Here is a 24,149-nt window from a genome sequence, read left to right on the forward strand (position 1 = left end):
GCCTTCACCTTGTACCTTGCTCTGACCACTGAAATGTGACAGAAGTGATGTCCTGCAAGTTCTAGAGCCTGGGTCTTAAGAGTCTTGTGGCCTCCCAGCTTGTCTTTTAGGAGCTCTGAGTTCCAGTGCAGTGAGGAGCCCTGTCCAGCCTGCCAGAAGTTGAAAGGCCACAGGGAGGAAAACTGGGGGGGGGGGGGCCCAGTGCACAGGCAGCACAATGGCCAGACATGGCACTGGCCATCCTGGACTTCTCAGCCCAGTCACTTTGTCAAATGACTACTGCTGTGGAAATGATCCCAGGCAAAACCAGAGAAGAATGAGCCAGAGTGACCCACAATGTCACAAAAAATAAGTTGCTGTTATAAACCATGACATTTGAGGGTAGACTCTTCTGAGGCAATAGATGACATCATGGTAGCAGAAGGAGAAGTCTGCCTCCCTTCCAAGCCTTCATGGGAGCTGCTGTGCTTCTACCTAGCCGCCTATCACACCCATGTGCTGCCCCTCGCCAATCTCCCTCTGAGGGCTTCTGGGTACTCTTGGTGGGGAACTATCATTTCATGGGTTTGGTAATGGGCTTCTACTGGTCAGTGCTGATAAACTGCTCCACAATGACAACAGTGTTGTTAATGGTTATCTCTTTGGGGGTGACAGGGATGGCATTATGAGCTAGAGATCACAGGAACAAATTTGTGGATATGTGGACGGAAATGCAATAACGATAATGGAAATTTCTTCCCTCACTGAGTCCAGCATTGCAGATCTCCCTGTCTCCTTTGATTCACCCATTAATTTTTTCATTTAAGAAATATTTATTGAATATCTACTCTATGCTAGGCTCCGTGGTAGGTGCTGGAGACGAGAGAAGAGGATGCCTTCAAAGATCTCAGTCTAGTGAGCCAGAGGAGGATGTAACAGGTACATAGGATTAGATTAATTTATAATAACTAATAGACAACTTATAAAGCAATATGAAGAGTCATGACAGCTATGGAAACAAGACCCAAAGTACAGCCTTCTCACTTGGGCCAACTTGACAGTGATTCTCTACAAAATCAACACTTTGTCTCTACTCAGCAGCCTGCCATTTCTGGGGCTGATGTACTGTGGCCCAGATTTTCCTACACCATTTCCCAAACTCTCAAGGCAGCCCAGCCCCCACACCCAAGCATCCCTGCTCTGACCTTTCATGGTGGGCTGTCATCCTACCCACCCATTGTCTCTTCGACTCCCCCAACAAACCCCCAGAGTAGGTCCTTCAAAGTCTCCTTTCCCAACATGGAAGAGGAAGCCTCAAATGTCCACATGGCAATGAATGCAAACATCTGTCAGTGCCTTGCCCACCTGCACTGATTAAGAAATTACAACAGGAAATGTTTGAGCTGGAAGGGGCTCAAAGAACATTTAGTCCAACCCTCCTATGAGGAAACCGATGCCCAAGGACGTGGAGATTTGACCCAGCACAAAGCTATCCCTAACTACTGTCTATACCTCCCTCAATAGCACGGTGCATGAGAGCACGAGGCCTGGAACCTAGTCGTTGACTCTCAGTCCAGTGGTCTCTTCATTTCATGGTGCACCTCATATCCTCTGACAAGGAGCCAGGAGAAGAGTAATGAAAGCAGGGTCAGTCACTCCCATGCCAGTTGTTCAAAGATGCTGACGTTGACAAAACTCCACCTATTAGAGCTCTGGAGAGATTCCCCCTGGGTGCAGGATGGTGACCATAACTAAATCAGCCGTGTGGCCAGAGGGACAGCACCACCTTCCCGCTACAACTGGGAACATGGGATGCTGAGGTTTGGATACTCTTTCCCACAGTTCCATGACCTCATCAACAGCATGCTTTCAGCAGGCTTACCCAAGAGCCAATGAGCCCTGGGTACACTCCCAAGAGCTGTGTGTCTCCTGAAGGAATGGTTTCTTTTGATCTTTATGGACACGGCGACTCATGAAATGGATTGTTTCCTTCCTTGCAATAACTGCTAAGAAGCACAGGGCAGGATTTGCTGCCAGTCTGACCAAAGTGTGCATGACTTTCTGGCATATATTCTGAACAGGCAATTGATTCCAAGCTTCCATGCAGCTATCTACCCTTATTTTCCCCTCCCCCGTCCTCAAGTTTCCTCATTTACTTGTTTCTTGTCCTGTGTACGTGCTGGAAACCCAATCGAACCTTTTGTTTTTGAGTAATTAAATAGATAAATAGGAAGCAAACAAGCTGGTTTTAAGACGAAACTGAGAAAAAAGTGGCAAGTGAGAGAACATATGCCTTGTATCTCCTCTAACTCAAGAGTGGAAACACCCACAAAACTGGGATTAGTTGGGGGACACTTCTATATACACAACACGCATATGGTCTAGAAGCAAGGGAAATATTGGAAATACTTCACACCCAGTCCAGCACAGCAATAACTCATCAAAACAGATCCTACCAATGCCGGCTGTAAATCACTGGCCCCAGCTATACTTGGGAACACCAGCTCCCATCAAGTGTGACCAGCAGGCGGGAAACCTGGACCTTTGTTCTCACTCTGACCCCAGCTACCTGTGTGCCCTCGAGCTGGCTGGAGCCTCATTTTCTTCACCTCTAAAATGAATCCACGATTTACAACTCCCCCAGCTCTCATATGGTCTAGCTTTCAATAAACCACACCTCTTTAAGGGAACTGGTTAGTACCACCAGGCTTACATCAAGGACGTGCTTTGGAAGACTCCCCCACCCACTGGAAATTTTACACAGAGCCCCTAAGTTATTATCCCGGCCAACCTCTAGATAATTTCCCCTTTCCAGTTTGCTGCTTGTGACATTAGGGCATGATGGAACACCAGCTTCACAATGGGATTCAATCTTATTAGCGGGAACCTGATTAGATTATATTTCACTGCAGCCCAGAGGCCACTGTATTTCAAGGACAGACAGGCCAACTGTGCTAAGAGCATGCAGAGACCCACTCTCTGCAGACCTCCAGGAATCCGACCCGAGCCTGCGGCAGGCACAGTAAAACACAGATGAGGCATAAGCATAGATTCCGACCTTGAGAAGGTGTTCCGGGCGTAGTGCATGATGCTGTCAAAGTCGTACGTTTCTCCCAGAGAGCTCACTTCCCCAGCTTCCATTTTTAAGAAATTATACTCCTGACCTGTGACACAACACTCTGTTAAGGCCTTTGAAAACCAAGGCAGGTACCTGAAAGGAGGCAGAGGGGGGAGAAGGAGGGCCCATAGCAACTTCTGAGAACTCTGTTAGCCCAAATAACAGGGTTGTGGTCGTTCTCATTGTTTTTAACAGACTGGAAATTTGAAACTTCAAACAGCCCTGTTCTTCCAACCCACCACCCAACCCCTCCCCAAGTGCCCCCTGGAAACTCTTATACTAAGTTTGTAGGCAGGTTCGATATTAATCTGATCGTTCAAAAACTTAGAAAAAAAATCTCTGATCTTGCTACTAAAGAACAAAAGAAAAATCAAAGAGTTAAGTTCAATCCCAAATAGTTCACAATTCAGACCTTTGAAAGCATTTTGAGGCAAACATATTATTCAACCAGCTACTTTCATGTTCAACATAGACTTCTATATAAAATTATTTAATATAAGAAGTGGGGTGTTTTGTTTGTTTGTTTTTTTGTTTTGTTTTGTTTTGTTTTGTTTTGTTTTGTTTTAGTCTAGACACTACCTGCCTTGGGGCAGAACATTTCCAGGCCAAAATACTACTTTTACATGTATTTGTGTCCTAATTGTATTTCAGTTTCAAAAGGATGTGTTGCTGAAGTCAGCAAAAGTGACTCTCATAAAAGCAACCAGGAGAACTCTTTTTTTTTTTTTTTTTTTTTTTTTTTTGGCTTCTCAGCCTTGATCCTGCAACAGTTACTCTGGTCCATTCTGTTCCTTTTAGGAAATGGAGTTGGATTTCATTGTCCTTTTACAACATGAAAAGTCATTTCGTTTCTGCCGTAACCTACAAAGCTATGGCAGATGACCTCCCAGGAAGGGCCACAAATAACAGTGGCAGTGCTAGCAACAAATGTCTGCACAGTAGGGCTGCTGCCTCCTTACTTAACAAATGAGCATTCGTCGGGTCCCTGAAACCCCTCTCCTTTAACCCTGCCTGACCCAGGGGATGCCACCTTCCTGACCAGTGGCTTCCAGACTCGATACTGGCTCCTTACCTGGCTGGATGTTCTCTCTGATGATGGTGACATGCTGGTCTCTGTCGGGCCGAGTGTGTTCATGCCAGAACCCAACCACATGGCCCAACTCATGTGCCACAATGCCAAACTTGTCACAGTTTTTCCCAATGGATATGGCTTGCGGGCCTCCTCCTCGACGCCCAACATAGGAACAACAGCTGGACAGTGGCAGAAATACCCAGGTCAGCCGCTCAGAGAATAGGAAGAGTCTAATGCCCTCCCCCATGTGTGTGATTGTGTGTGTGCGTGCACGTGTGTGTGTGCACGCACACACATGCACGCACGCGCACACACACGCTAATCTAAAAGAAACAGATATTCAGAGCTGAAAGCACGTTCATTGTCCAAGTTACCTCCTAATACAGAAATTCCCTCCAAAAATTGTTCTCCTTTTTGGTGGTCACGGATCCACTTGAGAACCCAAAGAAGATAAGGCTTCTCTTCCTGGAATAAAGCCCATACCCTCCCCAACCCTGCACCCCCAAGTCTCTCCTGAATCATCTCTGATGACGAGGAAAGGAGTCAGCTGAGTTTCTGTAAAGCATGGTACCCTTATCAGAGAAGCCTTAGAAATGACTCCCCTTCTGGGCAAAATTGCTTTTTCAAGTAACATTTATTCCTAACATATTATTATATATTATTCCTAATATAGAAAGGTATAAGAAAAGAAATAAACATGGCCCACAACCCCACCACCTCTATCACCCAGCTAACGTCTATCAAACATTAAAAGAAATATGTGTTCTGGGGCGCCTGGGTGGCTCAGTCAATTAAGTGTCTGACTATTGATTTAGGCAAAGGTCATGATCTCATGGTTCGTGGGTTTGAGCCCCACGTTGGTCTCTAGGCTGACAGTGAGGAGTCTGCTTAGGATTCTGTCTCTCCCTTTCTCTCTGCCCCTACCCTGCTTGTGTGCTCTCTCTCTCTCTAAAAAGTAAATAAACATTTTTTAAAAGTATGTGTTCAAAAGAGTCAAGTATTAAGTCTCTCACCCCCATCTCTAATCTCTTCATCCAAAGATAACCATTGTTAACAGTTTCTTGGATATCCTTCAGAAAAATTAGATACGTATACTTTTTATTATAAAATGCACTATGTACATCATCCTTAATTTTTACCTTTTTTCCTCCTTAATGTAGAGATCTTTTTATAACAATGCATACAGACTTCCTTCATTCTTTTCAAAGCAACAAAGTACTAAATTTTCTTTAATCTGACTCCTATTAATGTACATTTGGGCTGATTCCAATTTTTATTAGTTAAACAAAGCCTTATGGGAGAGGAAGACAAAACAAACAAATAACAACAAGCAAAACAAATAAATGGTTGGGCTCCTGTTTGTAGCATTGGGATTGAGAGATAAACGGGTTCATACATTTGAGATTTGATAGATACTATCAAATTGCAATCCCCAAATGTTGGGTCTACTTATATGCCCACTAATGATATATTTAAAAGCCCTATTTCCATACAACCTGGCCAACACTGGCTTTACCAGATTCTTTTGTCAGTTGGATAGGTGAAAAATGGTATTTCAGTGTATCGAGATTGGATAGTTTTCCATGTTTTCTATGACATTTGTATTTTTTTTCTTGTGAGCTATGTGATCACCTCTTTTCCCCATCTTCTTTTGGGCTGTCCATCTTTTTATGAATGATATATAAGGACCCTTTGTGAATTAAGGAAACAAGTCTTTTGATTGTCAAATGTATTGCAAATATTTTTCTCACTTTGTTTCTCAGTTTGCTTTTTTGTTTATGTATTGTCTTGGTTTTGTCTACACCACATATAATTTTTAAATTTCAATGTATGGAATGTCTTCACTTTCCTACATCCTGCTGGGAAAGGCCATCTACCTGCCAGGATCATAAATAAAATCCACTCTTGCTTCTCTCATAATAAAATAATAAAATTTTCAAAATAATTTTTAAATCTCTTTTCATTTCTTTATTTTTCCTTTTAAAAATGTTTACTATATTTGATCCGGCTAGAATCATTTTGATGTAAGAAGTGAGGTAGGAATCCAGCTTTATTTTTTTCACAACAAGCTGTCTATCTCAGTATTAAAATATCCCAAATGACTAATCCAGCTCTCACTCATTTAAGATGCTACCTAAATTCATGTATAGGCATATGCACTTTAAACTCTTTTGTTCCGTTCCAAATGGTTTTAATTATTACTAACTTCATTTGCATTTTAAATCCTAGATGTTTGAACAGACCATCAGACCACTCCCCATAATCCCCTCCGTACCTCCATCCCCCTGTCCCTGTGTCCTTTCTCTCTCTCTCTATGCCTCTCTCTATATATCCCTCTATTTTTCTCTTTCTTCTTATTCTCTCTCTCTCTCTCTCTCTCTCTATATATATATATATATATATATCCCTCTCTCTGCCTCAGTCTCTCTCTCCCTCTCTCTGTCTCTGTCTCTCTCCTTCTCTGTTGGTTATTTCTACATGGTTGTTCCTCCAGATAAACTCTAGTGCCATTTATTTAAGTTGTCGAAATATATATACACATATGCCCACATATACATAAATGTAGATGTCTGAATCCAAATGGCATGCTTTTATAGGTTATTTTAGGGAGTTCTGCATCTTTACAATGTTGAATATTCCCATACCAGGAAGTGGTATGCATTTCCATTTTTACTTTTTTTTTTAAGTGTCCTTAGAGTTTTAGCATTTTCTTCTTACAGGTCTGGAGCATTCTTGCATTTTTATTAGGTTTATTCTTAGAGATATTATTTATTATGTCTCTACTAAAGTGATATTTTTCCTATTACAGAAGTGTATCAGATTGTTTCATTATAAGGAAAAGTAATTTTTTGTTTACTACTTTTGTAATGAGTCACCTTAATAGGGTCTCCTTTTGTTTCTAGTAGTTTCTCAGTTGCTTTTCTGAGTTTTTAGACACGGTCATATTAATTTCAAACAATGCAAACATTGCCTTGTTCCTGCCGATACTTGTCATATGTATTTCCTTCTCTTATTTAACTATATTAGCTAGTATTTCCCAAAATATGTAGAATAATTGTGGTGATCATGAACACCTTTGCCTTGTTCCTGATTCTAACAGAAATGCTTCTAGAATTATCAGTTTAATTCAATGTGGGCTCTTGGGATACACACACACACACACACACACACACACACACACACAGGTTTAGCCATAGCTCTTTAATTTAGAATTGCAGGGCTTTTATTATCTCGACATCTTATAATATCAATCCTGAATTCTTTATGATCTAAGAGTTGTAAACAAAAAATAGAGCTTTTCATTTACTAGGTAATGCAGGCGTGTTCATTCTACTTTTTGTTATTATGTCTAGTTTCATTGCTTTGTAATCAGAGCCTATTTTAACACTGTTTCTGCCTTTGAGAACTCACTGAGGTGTTCTTAATGCTTAATAGATGGACAATGTCTATAAATGTTCAACATGCACTTACAAAGAAAAGATGTGTTATCAGATTGCCGAATCTGATAGACCCATAGGATCAACTCTTAATTACATTTTTCCAGTCCTCAACAGATCTCTACTTATTTTTTGGTCAACTTGACATTGATCTACTTGAGTTGACAGAAGTGAAATAAAGTCGCCTGCTGCTGGTGTTTCTGTCAATTTCCCCTTGAATTCCCTGGGGCTTGCTTTATGACTCTTAATGCTATGCTATTTGGTGCATAAAGATTTATGACAGTTATATTCTCACTGTAGCTTGTACTCTTTCTCATTATAAAGTGCCTCACCTTTTTTTTTTTAAACACTTTCTGACTTTAAAAACAAAACAAAACAGGAATGAAACAAAAAAGGCCTTGTCTATAACTAAAATTATGATCCCAACGTTCTTTTTGTCAGCATTTGCCTGTATGCCTTCTTTCCTTTTACATGTAAACCTTTCTGGGTCATTTTTCCAGTAGTCATTTCATGCATACACCATGTAGTTGGGTTTAAGTATTTGAACCAGAACGGGGAACTTTTTCTTCCAGTGAGAGAGTATATCACACTTACATTTATTGGCATAACATATAAGTTTAATCAAAATCCAGGCATCTTATTGTGTGTTGTGTTTTCTGGAGGAAGTCTGTAAGCCCACGGAGCCCATAAAATTACCCACAGAGTTTTGCATAAATGTATATCTGTCATGAGGAAGCCCATAGCTTCATCAGGTTCTCAGTAGGATTGCTGACCTCAAATTGGTTCAGAACCACTGCTCTATACAAAACACCCCCAATTCCTTCGATTGCTCCCATGACAGGAGATCCAGACCCCTTGTCTTCCTAGAGTCTTCTTCTTGACCCACCTACTTTGTCACCGGATTGTGAGTTCATTGATGGCAAGGGGAGTTTCTGACAAACCCTAGATTGCTACTTATTACAGCTCCTTGGAACGATTTGGTTGTACAGAGAAAACTCAAGACTCACAAGCCATCTGTCTGCCTCTGATTCCTCTGAGACGGGCTTGCTTTCACTTACTTACCCGCACGTTCTGTAACTGAACACAATAAAGCTCTCTTCATCAGTCCTTTCTATGAAGGTCACACAGGTGTGCTTCTCCCAGTGTCTCATAGCCTGCTTAAAAATGGCTCTCTGGCTTCCTGAAATGACAGGGCAAGGCTCATCACTTCACTGATAGGTCCATGCCTTCCTTCGATGCTGTAAGGCATGCTGACTTACAACACTCGTTCCAATGATCAAAATAACTTGTTGGGGTGACACAGGATAGAAACGCACTAGGAATAAGGATTGCTCTTGCTAAGGATATAACTTTCCTGAATCACCAGAACTCAGTGAGGGCTTGTGGATTGGAAAAGAGAGTAAAAATAGATGGTCAGAATATCCCAAGCTCCCCAACTTGTCCTGTGAAGGGAAAGTACTTAATTAAGCTTTAGAAAAATCTTACTCGGGTTATTCAATTTGGAAATTTTAGGCTCTTGAAGGAGCTCACCAGTACTGCATTCTGCAGCCTCTTTTTATTTTATATCTATAGGAGTGTATGTCCATATGCTCTAAAAAGTTTATTTTCATGTACATTCATGCTACTTTTGCATGGGCGTGCAGTGTCTTCTGGTGGATCCTTGCGCCTCATTTTCTACAAAGCCTTTGAAAACAGATGGATTTCATACTTTCTCTGAACATGTCCTCATAGTTCCTTGAACGGAAATGTGTTGAAAAGTAGAACAATAAGTAAATTGTCTGGGAGCAACAACAAAGTAGCTGTAAACTGTGGCTGATAGTTACTTGCAGTCGGTAAGTATTCTTTTAAAAAAATCTATCAGCCTGAGATAAAGAAGACTATTTTGATTTTGCTAGAAACAATGAGAAGGATCTAGAAAAAAAATAGTGGTTTGGGGAGTACAAATGATGATTAGGGGTGGGTTCTGAGTTCTAGAGTGACCTTGTTGCCAAAAGCAAACAAACAAAGCACTGGGGAGGCTCCCGTCATAGCCTGGAAGACATGGGGGTGGGGGTCAAATTGTTGTCCCCAAAAGCACACATATAGAATAAAGAGTCACCTAGCTGTCCATTTTTTTTTTTACATCTTGACACTTTTAGTTCAAATTGTTTATATAGCTCAAGCACTCACCAAAATAGCAATCCCACTAATTACAGAATAACAAAAACCACCACATAAAGAAAATTCTCTCTATAAAATTAGCTGATTTTGATGAAGGTTATATACATCTTTGGTCAGAAAAGCACACCAGCTCTGAAAGAACACAGGTAAGCACCAGAGACCAAAGGTGAGTAGCTGGTCAAAATTCCAACATTCAAATCCATTAGGCACGCTCCTTTTCTCCCAGTAGGACTGGGAGCTCCTGGCGGTGAAGTCTTGGCCTTTTTATCACCAGCACCTACTTAAGTATCCGGCAAGCATCCTGGGTCACTGTCTCATGAGTGACGCTGCCAGGAGAGAGGAGGGGTGGCCCGGAGGCACTCCGTGCTCTCCGCCAGCTCCCAGGTCCCTGTCATCCACGTCTTCACAGTGCCTTTACCCATCAGTGGTTTTCAGTGGCTCTGGGACAGCTGCCTCATCAACAGCCTCCCCCAGAAGCCACAGAACCGCAGAGAGGAGGCCGACTTGTAGGTGCTGGCAGAATTGAGAGCCTGGAAGAGGCAGCTCCGTGTGGCTTTCCACTCAGGCATTTGACTAATACTGGCCACAGGCCTGCTATGGGCATAACTGTTGAATGTCTACCACTGTTCTGTTCTAGGTATTGCAGATATAGGAATGAAAGCAAGACAAAAAAAAAAAAAAAAAAAAAAAAAAAAAAAGATCCCTGCTCCCCACAACGATTGGGCAGAGACAAAAAACAGGCAAACAAAATAAAAGTCAAAGCATTTCAGGTAATGGGAAGTACTACAAAGACTAGAAAGTGGGGTGCTGACAGTGAGTGGCTCGTGGGAGTATTGGAGGTATCAGGGAGGCAAAGAAGGCTTTTGAGGGGACATGCCATCTGATCTGAGGTGCCGGTGATAAGAAGAAACCATGAGAAGGTCTGGGGAAAGAATGTTCTAGGCAAACAGGGCAAGTGCAGGTGTGGTAGGGCAGCCATGAAATAGGCATGTTCCAGAAAGGAAAGGTGCCTGTGAGGCCAGCACACAGGGACTGGGGAGAAGAGAGGAGGAACAGGGTAGGACACCGGGTGGGACAGGGGGCAAGGGTTGCCTGGAGGAGGGCCTTGGAGGCCATGGTCAAGAGTTTCAGCTTCATTTGTAGTGATGGGAAGCCACTGGCTGACATACATATTTTAAAGATAATGATACCAATAGCAAATATTACTATGTGCCAGGCACTATTCTAAGTGCTTTATCTAAATTAATTCATTTAATTCTCAAAACAACCCTATGGATTAGAAAATATTATCATCCCCATTTGCATAAGAGGGGACTGAGGCATGGAGGGGTTAAGTAACTTGCCCCAGGGTGTACTGTTGGCAGGTGCCACAGCCCAGCCAGGGTTGGCCACTCTGGTTACCGTGTGGAGTGCTGCAGGGGTGGGGGGTGGTCCAGACTTCTCATCCAGGCAGAACACAGGTAAGCCTTCCTGTGCAGCCGCTCACAGCTTCCTTCTGTCTGGAGGGCTTTGCTCACATACCCATTGTGCAACCTCTGCCTATATTTCAAGACCAGGGCCCTATGTCACGCCCTGCACGAAGCCTTGGGGACTAGGTGACCACCTTTGAAGACACAGCCCTACCAGAGACTGCAGCTTCCCCAGGCTTAGTGCAAAATGGAGCATTAGCAGGTAGGACTGCTATGGTCCCAGCATCTGCTCCATTCCACCTGGACTCTTCCTGGGAGGACACCGTCAACCTAGGGAGACAGCACCCAGCCTCAAAGGAGGCCTCATCTGGGACCACTGACCAGTGAAGTTCCCTCCGATGACGTAGGGGATGACCCCTCCAGGCCATATCCTCTCTGCCCTCGAGGTTGTGGCTCTTCGGACACGCGGAGAAAAGGTCTCAGCTCTGGCATTCGAGGTCCCGGGGCTCTGCAGAAGCATAGCATTTTCTTGGCCATCTGCAAGAGAGGCATGCTGCCATTTACTTTGCCTTGAATTCCTTCTGTACATTATGGTTAAGACTGTATTATTCATGAATCCATAAAAAGGAGGATGTGAAGAACCTGTGTTCTACAGGGGGTATTTGGTCTATTGAGGGTTTTGAACCCCTGGGTGTTAGTAAGGGTGCCAGGCCTCTGAGGGAAGCAGGTCTGGCTTGTTGGAAGCCTTGAACAGGCCCTGTGGGGCAAAGGGCAGCCAGAGACCCTCAGACTCAAGCTGCCCGGACAAGGCATCCTTTGGGAAGGAGCCGAGTTAGGGGTGTGCTCTCTTCTTAGCACTGGGAACACCCGAGGAAACTGTTGAACCAGTCCCCTGCCCTGATGAAATACCCATCAGTGTTGTAAAGTTTGAAAACGATTTGGCCAGTCTGACAAACAGAGTGAACCAGTCTGTGATGCTGGGAAAATAAACTCTTTGCAAGATAACCCCCTGGAAAAAGCTGAGCCTCAGAAAATCCCCAACTCCTCCCAGTCTCTTGGCACAGCTGGACCTTTCAGAGAGAAACGTGCAGAAGAAACGGAGGCTCTGTTAAGGTCCTGAGTCCAAGGTGTGGCTCCCAGAAATAGCAGAGATAGACAGGTGGGATAAAATCGCTCAAACCTATGGCAACCAAAGAGCTGACTCCACATTCATTTTCTTGGTCATTCAGACAATGTAAGGTTTTGTTTTCAGGCTGCTTGCTCACATTCCCTCACGATTCTCACTTGGAGCATTTGCTCTCTAGTTTCTGCATCGTTTCCCTAAAAATCAGCTTTTGATTTTGTTGGTCCCTTTCATTTTTTATTATTTCATTAATTTTACATATGTTATTACTTCCTTCTATTTTCACTTATTTTATTCTGATGTTTCCTTTCTATCTTCTTCTCTTTTTTAAAAACTGGAGATAGCATTCACACACCCTAGTAGACACTCTTTGAAGGTATACGACTTGGTGGTTTTTTGTATATTCACAAAGTCGTGCAACCATCACCACTGCAGAACTCTACACTTTCACCGCCGCAGAAAGAAACCTACTAGCAGTCACTCCCCATTCCTACCCTCCCCCCAACACCCCGCCCAGTCCTTGGCAACCAGTAAATCCACTTTTTGTTTCTATGGATTTGCTTATTCTAGACATTGTACATAAATGGAATCATGCAGCATGTGGCATTTTGTGTCTGGCCTTCTTTCACTTAATAGGTTTTCAGGGTTCATCCGTGTTGTGGCATCGATCAGTCCTGCTTTGTAACTTATGGCTGAATAATATTCTATTGCGTGGATATACCACATTTATCCGTTTCTCAGCGGATGGGCATTTGGGTTGTTTCTACTTTTTGGCTATCACGAATGATGCTATTATGCCCATTAATGTACACTTTTTTGTGTGGAAGTATGTTTTCAGTTCTTTTGGGTATATGCCAAACACTGGAATTGTTGGGTCACACAGTAACTTTATATTTAACCCTTCGAAGAACTACCAGACTGCTTCCCCTCAGCAACATACCAGGGTTCCAGTGTTTCCACATACTTGTCAACATTTGCTATTGTCAAGCTTGCTGATTTTAGCCATCCTAACGGGTGTGGTGTGGCGTCTCATTATGGCTTTGATGTGCGTTTCCCTAATGACTAATGATGCCGAACAGCTCTTCATGTTCTTATCAGTCGTTTGCATATCTCCTTTGAAGAAATGTCTTTTCAAATCCTGTGTCTATGCCTTAATTGGATTGTCTTTTTACTGTGTTATAGTTATTCTTTATATATTCTGGATACCAGACCCTCATCAGACATATGATTGATAAATATTTTCTGTAGGTTGTCTTTTCACTTTTACAATAGTGTCCTTTGAAGCATGAAAGTTTTAAATTTTGATGAAGTCCAAGTTATCCATATTTTTTCTTTTGTTTCTTATGCTTTTTGGGCCATATCTGAGAAATTACAGCCTAATCTAACCTCGCTAAGATTCATATCTATGTTATATCTATTTACACCTACAGTTCTATAGTTTTGGTGCTTATATTTAAGTCTTTGATCATTTTGAGTTAATTTTTGTATATGGTCTGGGGTAAGGGTCCAATTTTATTCTTCTGCATGTGGATATCCAGTTTTTCTAGCACCATTTGTTGAAAAAATTAGTTTTTCCCCTACAGAACTGTCTTGGCACTCTCCTAACAAATCAGTTGATCATCCTTTTCTGGCTTCTTTAGGTGAGTGTTTGGCACATAATTTTCAATCCTTCCTACATTCTAATACTAACATTTTAAGGCTAAAATTTCTCTGAGTTCCCCTTTACATGAATTCTATCATTTGACATGCACATTTCAATATCAGACATTGATATATTCTATTAGCTCCATTTAGACTTTCTTCTTTGATCTTTGACTTATTTAGAAGTGTGACTTTTAACTTCTAAACATCTGTTTCTCTGTGGGTGTTATTAATCTCTAACATTACTTTGTGTTCTAAGAACCCATTCTCCAAGGCAGGGGGGGTGGGCAGCAAACTTTTTTCTGTAAAAGGCCAACAGTAAATATTTTAAGTTTTGTGGTTAATATATTCTCTGTTGCAACTATCCAGTTATGCCACTGTAGTGTGAAAGCAGCCATAGACAATATGTAAATGAATGAATATGGCTCTGTTCCAATAACAGTTTATTTGCAAAAACAGATGGCAGGCTGGATTTGGCCTCCTGGCCATAGATGACTAGTCCATGCTCCAAGGTATCAATTCTTTGGTATTTTGAATCTTCCTTTGTAGCCCAGTATGTGATTGATTTTTATAAATGTTCCATATGTCCTTGGGATAATGCGGATCAGTTTCCATAATTGATAGTTAAGGGGTGCTACATATGTTGTTCACACATTCTATTTACAAATATTTTGGCTCCTCGGTGTATCAGTTACCAAGAAAAGTGCTTTAAGCATCCCTGACAACTAAGATTGTGAATTGTCATTTTCTCTTTTATTCTTAACTTCTGCTTTATATTGTTCAAGGCTACGCTTTTTAACACAAGTAAAATATTGTTAAAGGCTCCTAGTGAATTATTTATTTCATCATTAATGACCCTCTTTATCTGTAATAATGTTCATCCATAATAAAGATTCTTTTGGCCAATATTGATATTACTGTATCAGTTTTATTTTGATTAGTGTTTGCCTCATATAGCTTTTCTCCACTCATTTATTTTTGATCTGTGTAATTATGCTTTTTTTTAAATGAGTCATTCAACAGGCGTTATTCTGTGAATAAATTACATTTCCCACAACAAACAATAAAAGAAATTTTGCAATGGTCATAATACTGAGGTTCAATTTTTTTTATTGTATATGAAATAGTTTTTATAAATTGAAACTTTTATTGAGATACTTGTAGATTCACATGCAGTTATAAGAAATAATAGAGACAGATTTTGTATATCCTGTGTAACTCCATTTCCACTAGTAGCAACATTTTATGAAACTACAGTACAATATCACAACTCGGATATGGACATTAATGTAATCCACTGATCTCAGTCTGATTTCTCCAGCATCACATATAGTTGTGTGTGTGTGTGTGTGTGTGTGTGTGTGTGTGTGTAGTTGTACGGAATTTATCACATGTATAGGTTTGTGTATCCATCAAGATACTAAACAGCTGCATTACCCTAAGGATCCCTCATGTTGACATTGTATAATCATATTTCCCTGCCCTTCTCCTATCATCCATCCCTAAACTCTCAACTCTAATCTGTTCCCCATTTAGAAAATTTTGTCATTTGAAGGATATTATATAAGTGGAATTTTACGGTACATAACTTTGGGAATTGGCTTTTCTCACTCAGCATAATTCTCTGGAGATTCATCTGAGTTGTTTTATGTATCAATAGTTTCCTTTTATTGCTGAGTAGTAGTCCATGGTATGCATGCACCACAGTTTGTTTAACCATGCACCTGGTAAAAAGCATCTGGGTGGTTTCTTGACATTACAAATAAAGCCATTATGAACATTCATATACAAGTGTTTGTGTGAAGACAAGTTTTTATTTCTCTGAGATAAATACCTAAGAGAGGAATTGTTGGGTTATATGGTGTGTGAGTTGATTTCTGGGTTCTTTATGTTGTTCCATTGATCTTGGTGTTTATCCCTCTGCTAATATGACATTGTCTTGCTTAGTGTAGTTATACAGTAAGCCTTAGTATCTGGTAGAGTGGTTACTCCCATTTTTAGGCTTCTTTTCCATGATTGTTCTAGTTATGTTTTCATATAAATTTTATGTCTGCCCATATAGATTTTAGAACAAGTTTGTCTATGTCTAAAAAAACCAAAAACCAAACCAAACAAACAAACAAAAACAAAAAACATGCTGGGATTTTGATAGGAATTACATTAAACCTGCAGATCAATTTGGAGATAATTGGCATCTTTACCATATTCAGTCTTCCAACCCATGGACATAGTATGTCTCTCCATTTACGTAGGTCTTTCTTGATTTCTTTCATCAGCCTTGTGTAATTTTAGTATACAATCATTGTACATGTTTTTTGAAAGTGTATATCTAAGATGGAGTGCCTGGGTGGCTCAGTCAGTTAAGCATCTGACTCTTGATTTTGGCTCAGGTCATGGTCTCACGTTTTCGTGAGTTTGAGCCCCATGTCAGACTCTGTGCTGGCAGCACGAAGCTTGGTTGGGATTCTCTCTCTCCCTCCTTCTCTCTCTGCCTCTCCCCCACTCACACTGTCTCTGTCTTTCTCAAGATAAATAAATAAAACTTTTAAAAAGTGTGTATCTAGGTATTTCATTTTCTTTGAGTGCTTACAAATGGTATTGTGTTTTAAATTTTGATTTCTGCATGATTATTCTTAGTATATAGAAATGTAGGGGCACCTGGGTGGGTCAGTCAGTTAAGTGTCCGACTTCAGCTCAGGTCATGATCTCACTGCTTGTGAGTAGGAGCCCCGCATTGAGCTCTGTGCCGACAGCTCAGAGCCTGGAGCCTGCTTTAGATTTGTGTCTCTGTCTCTCTATGCCCCTCCCCCACTTGCTCGCTCGCACATGCGCGTGCTCTCTCTAAAAAAAAATAAACATGAAAAAATGTAAGCAATTTGGGGGTTTTGGCCTTGTATCTGCCATCTTGCTAAATTTGCTTATTAGTTCTAGGATTTGTTTTTTGTTTTTTGTTTTTAGATTCCTTCGGATCTTCTATAGGCACAAACGAGTCATTTGGAAATAGAAACAGTTTTATTTCTTCCTTTCCAATTTTCATGCCTTTAATTATTTTTCTTGCCTCACTGCAGTGTCTATAACTTCCAGAACTATGTTGAATAAGAGCATGAAAGCAGACATCCTTGCCTTGTTCCTGGTTTTAGAGGAAGTATTTAGTCTTTTATTTTAAGTAAGATATAAGCTGTAAGGTTTTGGCAGATGCTTTTTATCAAGTTAATTTCTCTCTATTCCTAACTTGCTGTGTTTTTATTGTAAATGTCAGATTTTGTTAAATGCTTTTTCTGTATTCGTTGATATGATCATGGGATTTTTCTTTTTTAGCTTGTTGATATGGTAAGGTTACATTGGTTGATTTTCAAATATTGAACCTTGCATGCCTGGATTAATTTCATTTGATTATGGTGTATAATTATTTTTTATACATTGGCAGTTTTGATTTGTTAATATTTTGTTGAGGATTTTTGCATATAAGTGTAATTAGATTTTAGTTATGTCTGTTATAAACATCAAATAGCTACATTTTTTTTCTTATTGCTCAATCTAAGAATCTCTCTTTTAACAGGTGAATTAGACTTATTTTATAACTGATATACCTGGGCTGACTTCCTTCTCTCTGTGTGTGGTCACTATCTGCTATCTTTTTCTTTGCTTCTTTTTATTTCTCCTTTATTGCTTTCTATAGGATTAAGATATTTTTCTATATTTACTTTTTATTTCCATTGTCTCCTTTCTATTTTAGTATTGACTTTTATTTTTAACATTCATACTGGACTTAACAAAGTACAAAGAATTAGTGAACCATAAGATAGATCTGAAGAAATCAGAATCTCCATTCTCATTCTGAGAATACAAGGATCTTAAAGTATTTTAATTTGTAAACAGAACTTCCAATTTTTCATGTTATTGTTTACTTGCTTTTAAGGCCCCAAATTAGTCACTATTACCAGTGATATGTTTGTTTGCAATGCAGATTTATATCTGCCTTCATATACACCATTTCTGTGCTTACTGCTACTTCTCACATCTCAAATCTTCCTCGTGAAAATGCATCTTTTATTATTCTCTCATGATGATCATACACTCTCTCAGTTTATTTTATCTTCACTCTATTTCATCTTCACTCAATTTATTTTATCTGCACCCTGGAAACTAAGTTTAGCTGGGAAAGTACAGAATTCTAAGCTGAGAGATATTTTTCTTTCAGCACTTCAAAGATAGTATTCCAATGTCTTTTGGTCTTTATTGTTACCAACAGAAGGTATCCTTATAGTTTAATGGTCATTCTGTCACCTGTCATTGTGCCTTAGGTAATCACAGGCAGCAATGTGGCAAGTGGAAGTTTGCTATTCATTTCCCATAGTGTCTTCAGTAAGTCTCTTAATTTTCTTCTGCTGCCAACTCTCCTTTGGAGAATGGGCAGAAATAATTCTCTATTTGGGACCAACACTAAGACGTACCTATCTAGTAGCTTCCTAATCTGCCTGTTTTTTCCCCCCTCCCTACTATAGTTTCAAATTCTTCTGTTGGTTCTTTAGACACGTTACATATACTTATTTAATCTCCTTCAGACTGTTCTATTATTTCTGTATCATTGGGTACTAATTCACCAATTTATTATCTCTGCTGATTCTCCTTTATAGATTAACTCTTTGTGTATCTAATGTTTTTATTTAAAGTTCACTTTTAGGGGAGATCATTTCTATCTGAAGGAGCCCTCGATGCCATCAACTATGAATGTGACCCTATTTTTCATTTTTTCAGGGCTGTTGGGATTCTAGGGTCCTAGATCAATTTTTAAGTTAATTTCTAAGTTTAGGGTTTCCATATTTAGGAAATGTAATTTGAGAACTTATACCTGTAGAGGGAACAGGCTTTCGGATTCAGTTGCTCATAGAAGATTTTTTTTTCTTTTTTTTAGCCACACTTAGAGTCTAGGAAAGATAGCAAGATTTCTTGCCACTCCTCTTAGCCACTGGGCAGAGCTTTTCTATTCTCTCTTTCTTAGTGAATATGAAGCCCTTTGACAGTGCTCATTTTATGCAAGATCTTAGTATTCACTTTCTGCTTCACATGGGACCAAGCCCACATCTCCTTTATTTATAGGCCCCTTGTTCCCCAAATCCTAGCCCAGTTTGAATGTCCTCTGCAAAGTCTTACCACCATCTGAGGCTTAATTTTATGGGTTTGTGCTCCCTATTTCTTCTGATCATGGAAATTTCCCTTTCTATCCTTTGACCTTAACTGTGTATCTTTTATTCAGGAGGGTGGAAAGGTCCCATACTATTTTTAGCAGTTCTGTATTTGTATAGGGGTTCCTACTAATTCAGTTATAAACAAGAAGGTTGGCATATAATACATTTTTAAACCTAAAAATAATTGTTTTACTGGTAGAATTTCTAGATCAGAAGTCATACACTTGCAGCTCTTGGGATAAACCCATCCTGCAGATGTGCTTTGCTTGGCTTGGACACTCTTGGCCCACACTGTTTTTTGTTTTTTTTTTTTTTTTGTTTAATATCACTTCAGAAGCCAACTTTTAAAAATCAAGGGATTTCACATAAGAATACAGATTTTCATGAAAAACAGAAGGATGTGGCAACACTGGGTCCATGTCCCCTCGTTTATAACCCACTCGGGTTCTGCAGTGCCTGCTCACCATAGCCAAGACATGTTTTCCTGGTTGTCAGAACCTCTCCCCGCCTTTCTTTGGTCCCATCTAGCCCACTTCACCCATTGACATTACCTGCGAGGCCTCTGCAGATACTCTAATTGGCTATCCCAACCCTCGACTACAAGTCGCAGCTAAGTGCCTTCAAATTGAGTTGCCCCCACAGGCAGGAACTGTGGCTGGCCTGTCCACCACTCTGTTCACACCCAGCACAGTGCCTGGTTGGTGGTAAACAGTCAGGTGCTTTTGTGTTTTGAATGAATGAATTGGATGAGTTATTCTAAAAATAAACAGCCCTACAGTCCAAACAATTCTGCGGCGGAAACCCCTCCAAAATGTCGGCAGCCCTAACGCCCTGAACGTTTAAATCCTGAGAATCATCGCGTCTTAAGTAATCACAGGCAGCGATGTAGCAAGTGGAAGTTTGTTATTCATTTCCCGTAGGGTTTTCAACAAGTCTCTTAATTTTCTTCTGCCGCCAAGTCTCCTTTGCAGAATGGGCAGAAATAGCTCTCTATTTGAGGGACCAGCACTACGACATCCCATGTTTCTCAGACAAGCTGTGCTATATATACATGTGACCTCGTATTGCTAGGGCCGGTATGCAGCCGAGTCAGCATGGGAAAATCTAAAGTGCACCTGGAAAGAGACTGGGGTGTAATTTCCAGAGATGGGTTATTGAATGACAGCTTCCCCCCTCGGTCCAGTGAGAAATTTAATTTGCCGAGGACTCAACACAGGAAGCATTTGCCGATTAAAAATATGTCTAAACAGATGTTCTGCTTAGCCTGGAAGAAGGATCTTAATGCAACTGTCATTATTGGATTTTCTTGGATTACTACTATCTGGAATTGGAGTCCACATAGAAGGATGTAGTTATTTATTATGGCCAAGAGTCCTACATTTGAAGAGAAGCTCAGGGGCATCTGAAAGGATTTAACACACTGGGGGTTGGGGTGGGCTGGGGGATAAAGTCCGTTTAAATTATCTGGCTCTGGGAGTGGACCCTATTCTCTCTGAAAAAGCACAGCAGCCACAGCCATTCAATGTTCCATCTCCAGAAGAAGGCACAGGTGTGCCATAAACAGAACCGGGCCTGACCCAGCCTTCTCAAGAGAGGAACTAGGAATTTTCGATTTTTTAACTGGTCACCCCCACACTGGACGCAACCATCCCGACAGCCAAGCCATCTGCATAACCCCCACCCCAGGGTGATGGGCAAATTCATACCTTGCCTGGGAACCTTGGAAGACTAAAGAGTAGCCCCTCGGTGAAAGCAGAGACTGGATTATTCTGCATGATGGTTTTCAAACCTGGCTGCACGTGTGAATCAACTGGGAAGCTTTTTAAAAGTTCTGGTGTCTGCCCCCTGCCCTGAGGTGGCAACTCGGTCCAACTACAGTGGAGTCCAGGCATGTGAGATTTTAAAGCTCTTAGGTAGTTCAAAAGCACAGGGACGTTTGAGAACCACTGATATAGCCCAAAAGTTGAGAGCAGGGGGTTTTAAGTTGGGAGACTTAGGCTCAAGATAAATGCTGCCATTTGCTACTTGTGTGGCCTTGGATAAGCCACTCTTCCTTCCTTCTGAGTCTTGTTTCCTGCTGCATGGTGGTGTTGTGGGCATTGAACCAGGTAATGAATGTCAAATGCCTGCAGTCGTAAAGGCTCAATGCGAGCTTCAGTAATCACTGTCAAGGTCTGCATTCGGGGACAGGCTAGAGAGAATGCCTACAGTTAGGTTCAGTGGTTACACCCAGATATACTGACATTAGTGACATTCAGGGGTCCGGGAGCTGAGTGGTGCTTTGCACCCAAGTTTGTGGTCTCCAGTGCAAACAAGATTCCATTATTATTTCCTGCAACACAAAGCCCTTAGGAACCGTTACTGAAAGTGAAAGGTTCATTCTCTTTTATGAATATGGTTCTGGAAATCAGGCTCTATCAAAACAGTCACAGCTTCATTGGAGTAGCGGTTACACACTCCATTTCATTAATCCTATTAGCAGCCCCAAAATACATGCTGAGCTCTCATCGTCAGGGGAGGGAGACTCCTCGGACCAAACGGTCTGCCAGGGGGATGCTGAGTGAGCAATTCTCTGAGCCCCCCAGCCCTCCCCAGAGCTGGGAGCACAAATCCCTGCCGTCAGGGCTGAGGGGAGCCACATAATGCCAGGAAATAAACCTGCTGCTGAAGCCAGGGGGGCCGGGGCAGGGGGGCTTCCTCAGATCCTTTCTCCTGCTTGGGCGGTCTCTTTTTCTGGGGGTGGTGGGAGGGGGGCAGGCTGTGATTAAAGGGGAATCTGAGATTGACACAACTTATCTTCAATTCAAACAAAAACAAGGAGCACCCCAGGCTGGCGCCTGACAGTGCCCTGGAAAGATGGAGCTGACCAAGGGAAAGCTGGGGGGTGGGGGGGGGGGGGGACGGGCTAGAATAGCCTGCCTTCAGCTCACCTTTGAGGGTGACGAGGGTCTCTTTCCTCGTCAGGCTTGCTCTGGATGCTTAAAGACCTGCCCATCTGCTGCTGCAATACAGAGTGGAGAAACTGGCCTAGCCTTGACATTATCCACTTCCAAACACCCAGGGTCATTGGAGGGTTTGTGGACTATGGATTTAGCCTATTTTAGGGGTATGAGGAGGGGTGGCTGGGGGAGTATTGTCACTGTCCGCCTTAAAAACCCCAAGAAGATTTCTTGTGCAGTGTGGGTACCATGCACAGGCCAACCTACCAGAAACAGAATTTTAACAAACTGCAACAGCCTTATTCTTTCCGGTCTCCTTTAATTGTATTTCTGTGCAGCTGTTGAACAGCTGTGGAATCCCAGTTCAGAGGTGGATGATATACTTTAATGCTGGATATTATTATTCTTGGAGGTGGAGGTAGGGAGGAAAAAGTAGACGAGCTACATTCAGTGAGCACCTCTTAAATTCCAGAACCTGGCTGTGCACTTTGCATAAATATTACCTCTAATTCTCCCCAAATGTTGTATGTGGAGTTCGAATACTCATCTGAGGTCCTAGCTACTCAGTGGCTAAGCCGGGATGCAAACCCAAGTGCGTCTGACTGTCGAAGTTTATTTGGTTGGGTCATTTTACACCAACAAACTAGAAAATACTAAGACCCCTGACAATGCCTGTTGCTGGTGGGCAGGTAAGATGCAGCGAGAGAAGGTAGGAGCTGGTCTCTGAATATGGCCACAGCTCTCATTCCTGTGAGCTCATGCTATTTTTCACATTGAGGGGTGGAATCTATTTTCTTCTCCTTGAAGCTGGTTAGGCTTGTGTCGACCAATAGAATGTGGCAGAAGTGGCATTCTGGGTACTCTGAGTTCAGGCCTTAAGTGGACTGGCGGCTTCTGCTTCTTCCCCCTGGGAAGCCAGCCGCCATACTGTAAGAAAAACCTCAGGTTAGACAACTAAACGAAAGTCCATGTGGAGAGAAGAGCCACGTGGAGGCACATGTGACTATAGCTTTTTTGGACCTTCCATCCGGGCCCAGCCCAGCTGCTAGAGGAATGCAGTTGGGTGAGTGACCCGGTTGATGTCAGCTAAGGAAACATCCCACTGAGCCCAGTCAACCCACAGAATCTCGAAAGATAGCAGACCACTGTTTGAAGTCACAAAGTTTGGGCGTGGTTTTATGCAACGATAAATCACTACGGAAGGAAAAATTAGGTGTGGCGTCTATGTTACTGCAGGGATAGCGAACCCCTCGAGTTGCATCCTCACACCCTGCGCTCAATTGTTAGCGCTAAGTGCTGGGTTTCTGTGGCCAAAATGAAGTGCCACTAAGATTACCAGATGTCTGGAGAGTCTGAGAAAGCACAAGTCAAAATACTTAGAAAAAGCAAAGCAGGAAACCACAGATTTTTAAAGGGAGCCCCGCACGTGGTCCCAGAAGTAAATATCCTGTGAGATACAGAAACAAATGCACATTTGTCACGTGGTCGGGGGGGGGGCGGGGCAGCTAATGAATCTGCCTTTCTCTAAAGGAGGCCAGACTGAAAAGAGGGGGATCAGCAGCCCAACAGCAAAGTGAGCAGAAGACAGGCAGGAAGAGGCAAATCACAGAAGTGCGCCCCCAAATCACTGGCAAAGTCAGGAAGAAATGTTGAAAGTCACCAGCAGTTAAGGAAATAAAAATTAAGTAATAATAGACCACTGTTTACATTATTCAACACGCTGCTAGTACCTGGTGCTAGAGAGGATACAGTGAAAAAGGCACACTCCCAAGTCGCTATGCAAACGTGAATGGTTTTACCTTTTGAAATGCGTTCTAGCAACACCTGTTAAAAACAAGAGTGTGAGGATGTGTGTTCAGGAATGTCAGTGCAATGCAGCATTGCTCACGAAGGCAAAAACTTCGAATGAAGTGAATGTTAATTGACAAGGGAATGACTGGATCAATTACAGTCCATCCATATCAGGAATATTTTGCAAAATATTCAAAAGAATACTGGGGCGCCTGGGTGGCGCAGTCGGTTAAGCGTCCGACTTCAGCCAGGTCACGATTTCGAGGTCCGCGAGTTCGAGCCCTGTGTCGG

At 41.8% G+C, this 24,149-nt stretch overlaps 1 protein-coding gene across 1 annotated transcript in view; it reads right to left on the reverse strand.

Moving 5' to 3' along the window:
• The window catches only part of TLL2 (tolloid like 2), a 124,008-nt gene that overhangs the window by 45,234 nt on the left and 54,625 nt on the right, over positions 1-24,149 (reverse strand). Inside the window, exons 4-7 of the mRNA XM_045438379.1 lie at positions 11,557-11,712; positions 8,669-8,786; positions 4,170-4,348; positions 3,038-3,143 (exon numbers count right to left, since the gene is read on the reverse strand). Of these exons, the coding sequence (XP_045294335.1) occupies positions 3,038-3,143; positions 4,170-4,348; positions 8,669-8,786; positions 11,557-11,712 (559 nt within the window). The remainder of the gene's footprint in view (positions 1-3,037; positions 3,144-4,169; positions 4,349-8,668; positions 8,787-11,556; positions 11,713-24,149) is intronic.

This window comes from Leopardus geoffroyi, chromosome D2 (assembly GCF_018350155.1).
Source record: "Leopardus geoffroyi isolate Oge1 chromosome D2, O.geoffroyi_Oge1_pat1.0, whole genome shotgun sequence".
Taxonomy (NCBI): domain Eukaryota; kingdom Metazoa; phylum Chordata; class Mammalia; order Carnivora; family Felidae; genus Leopardus; species Leopardus geoffroyi.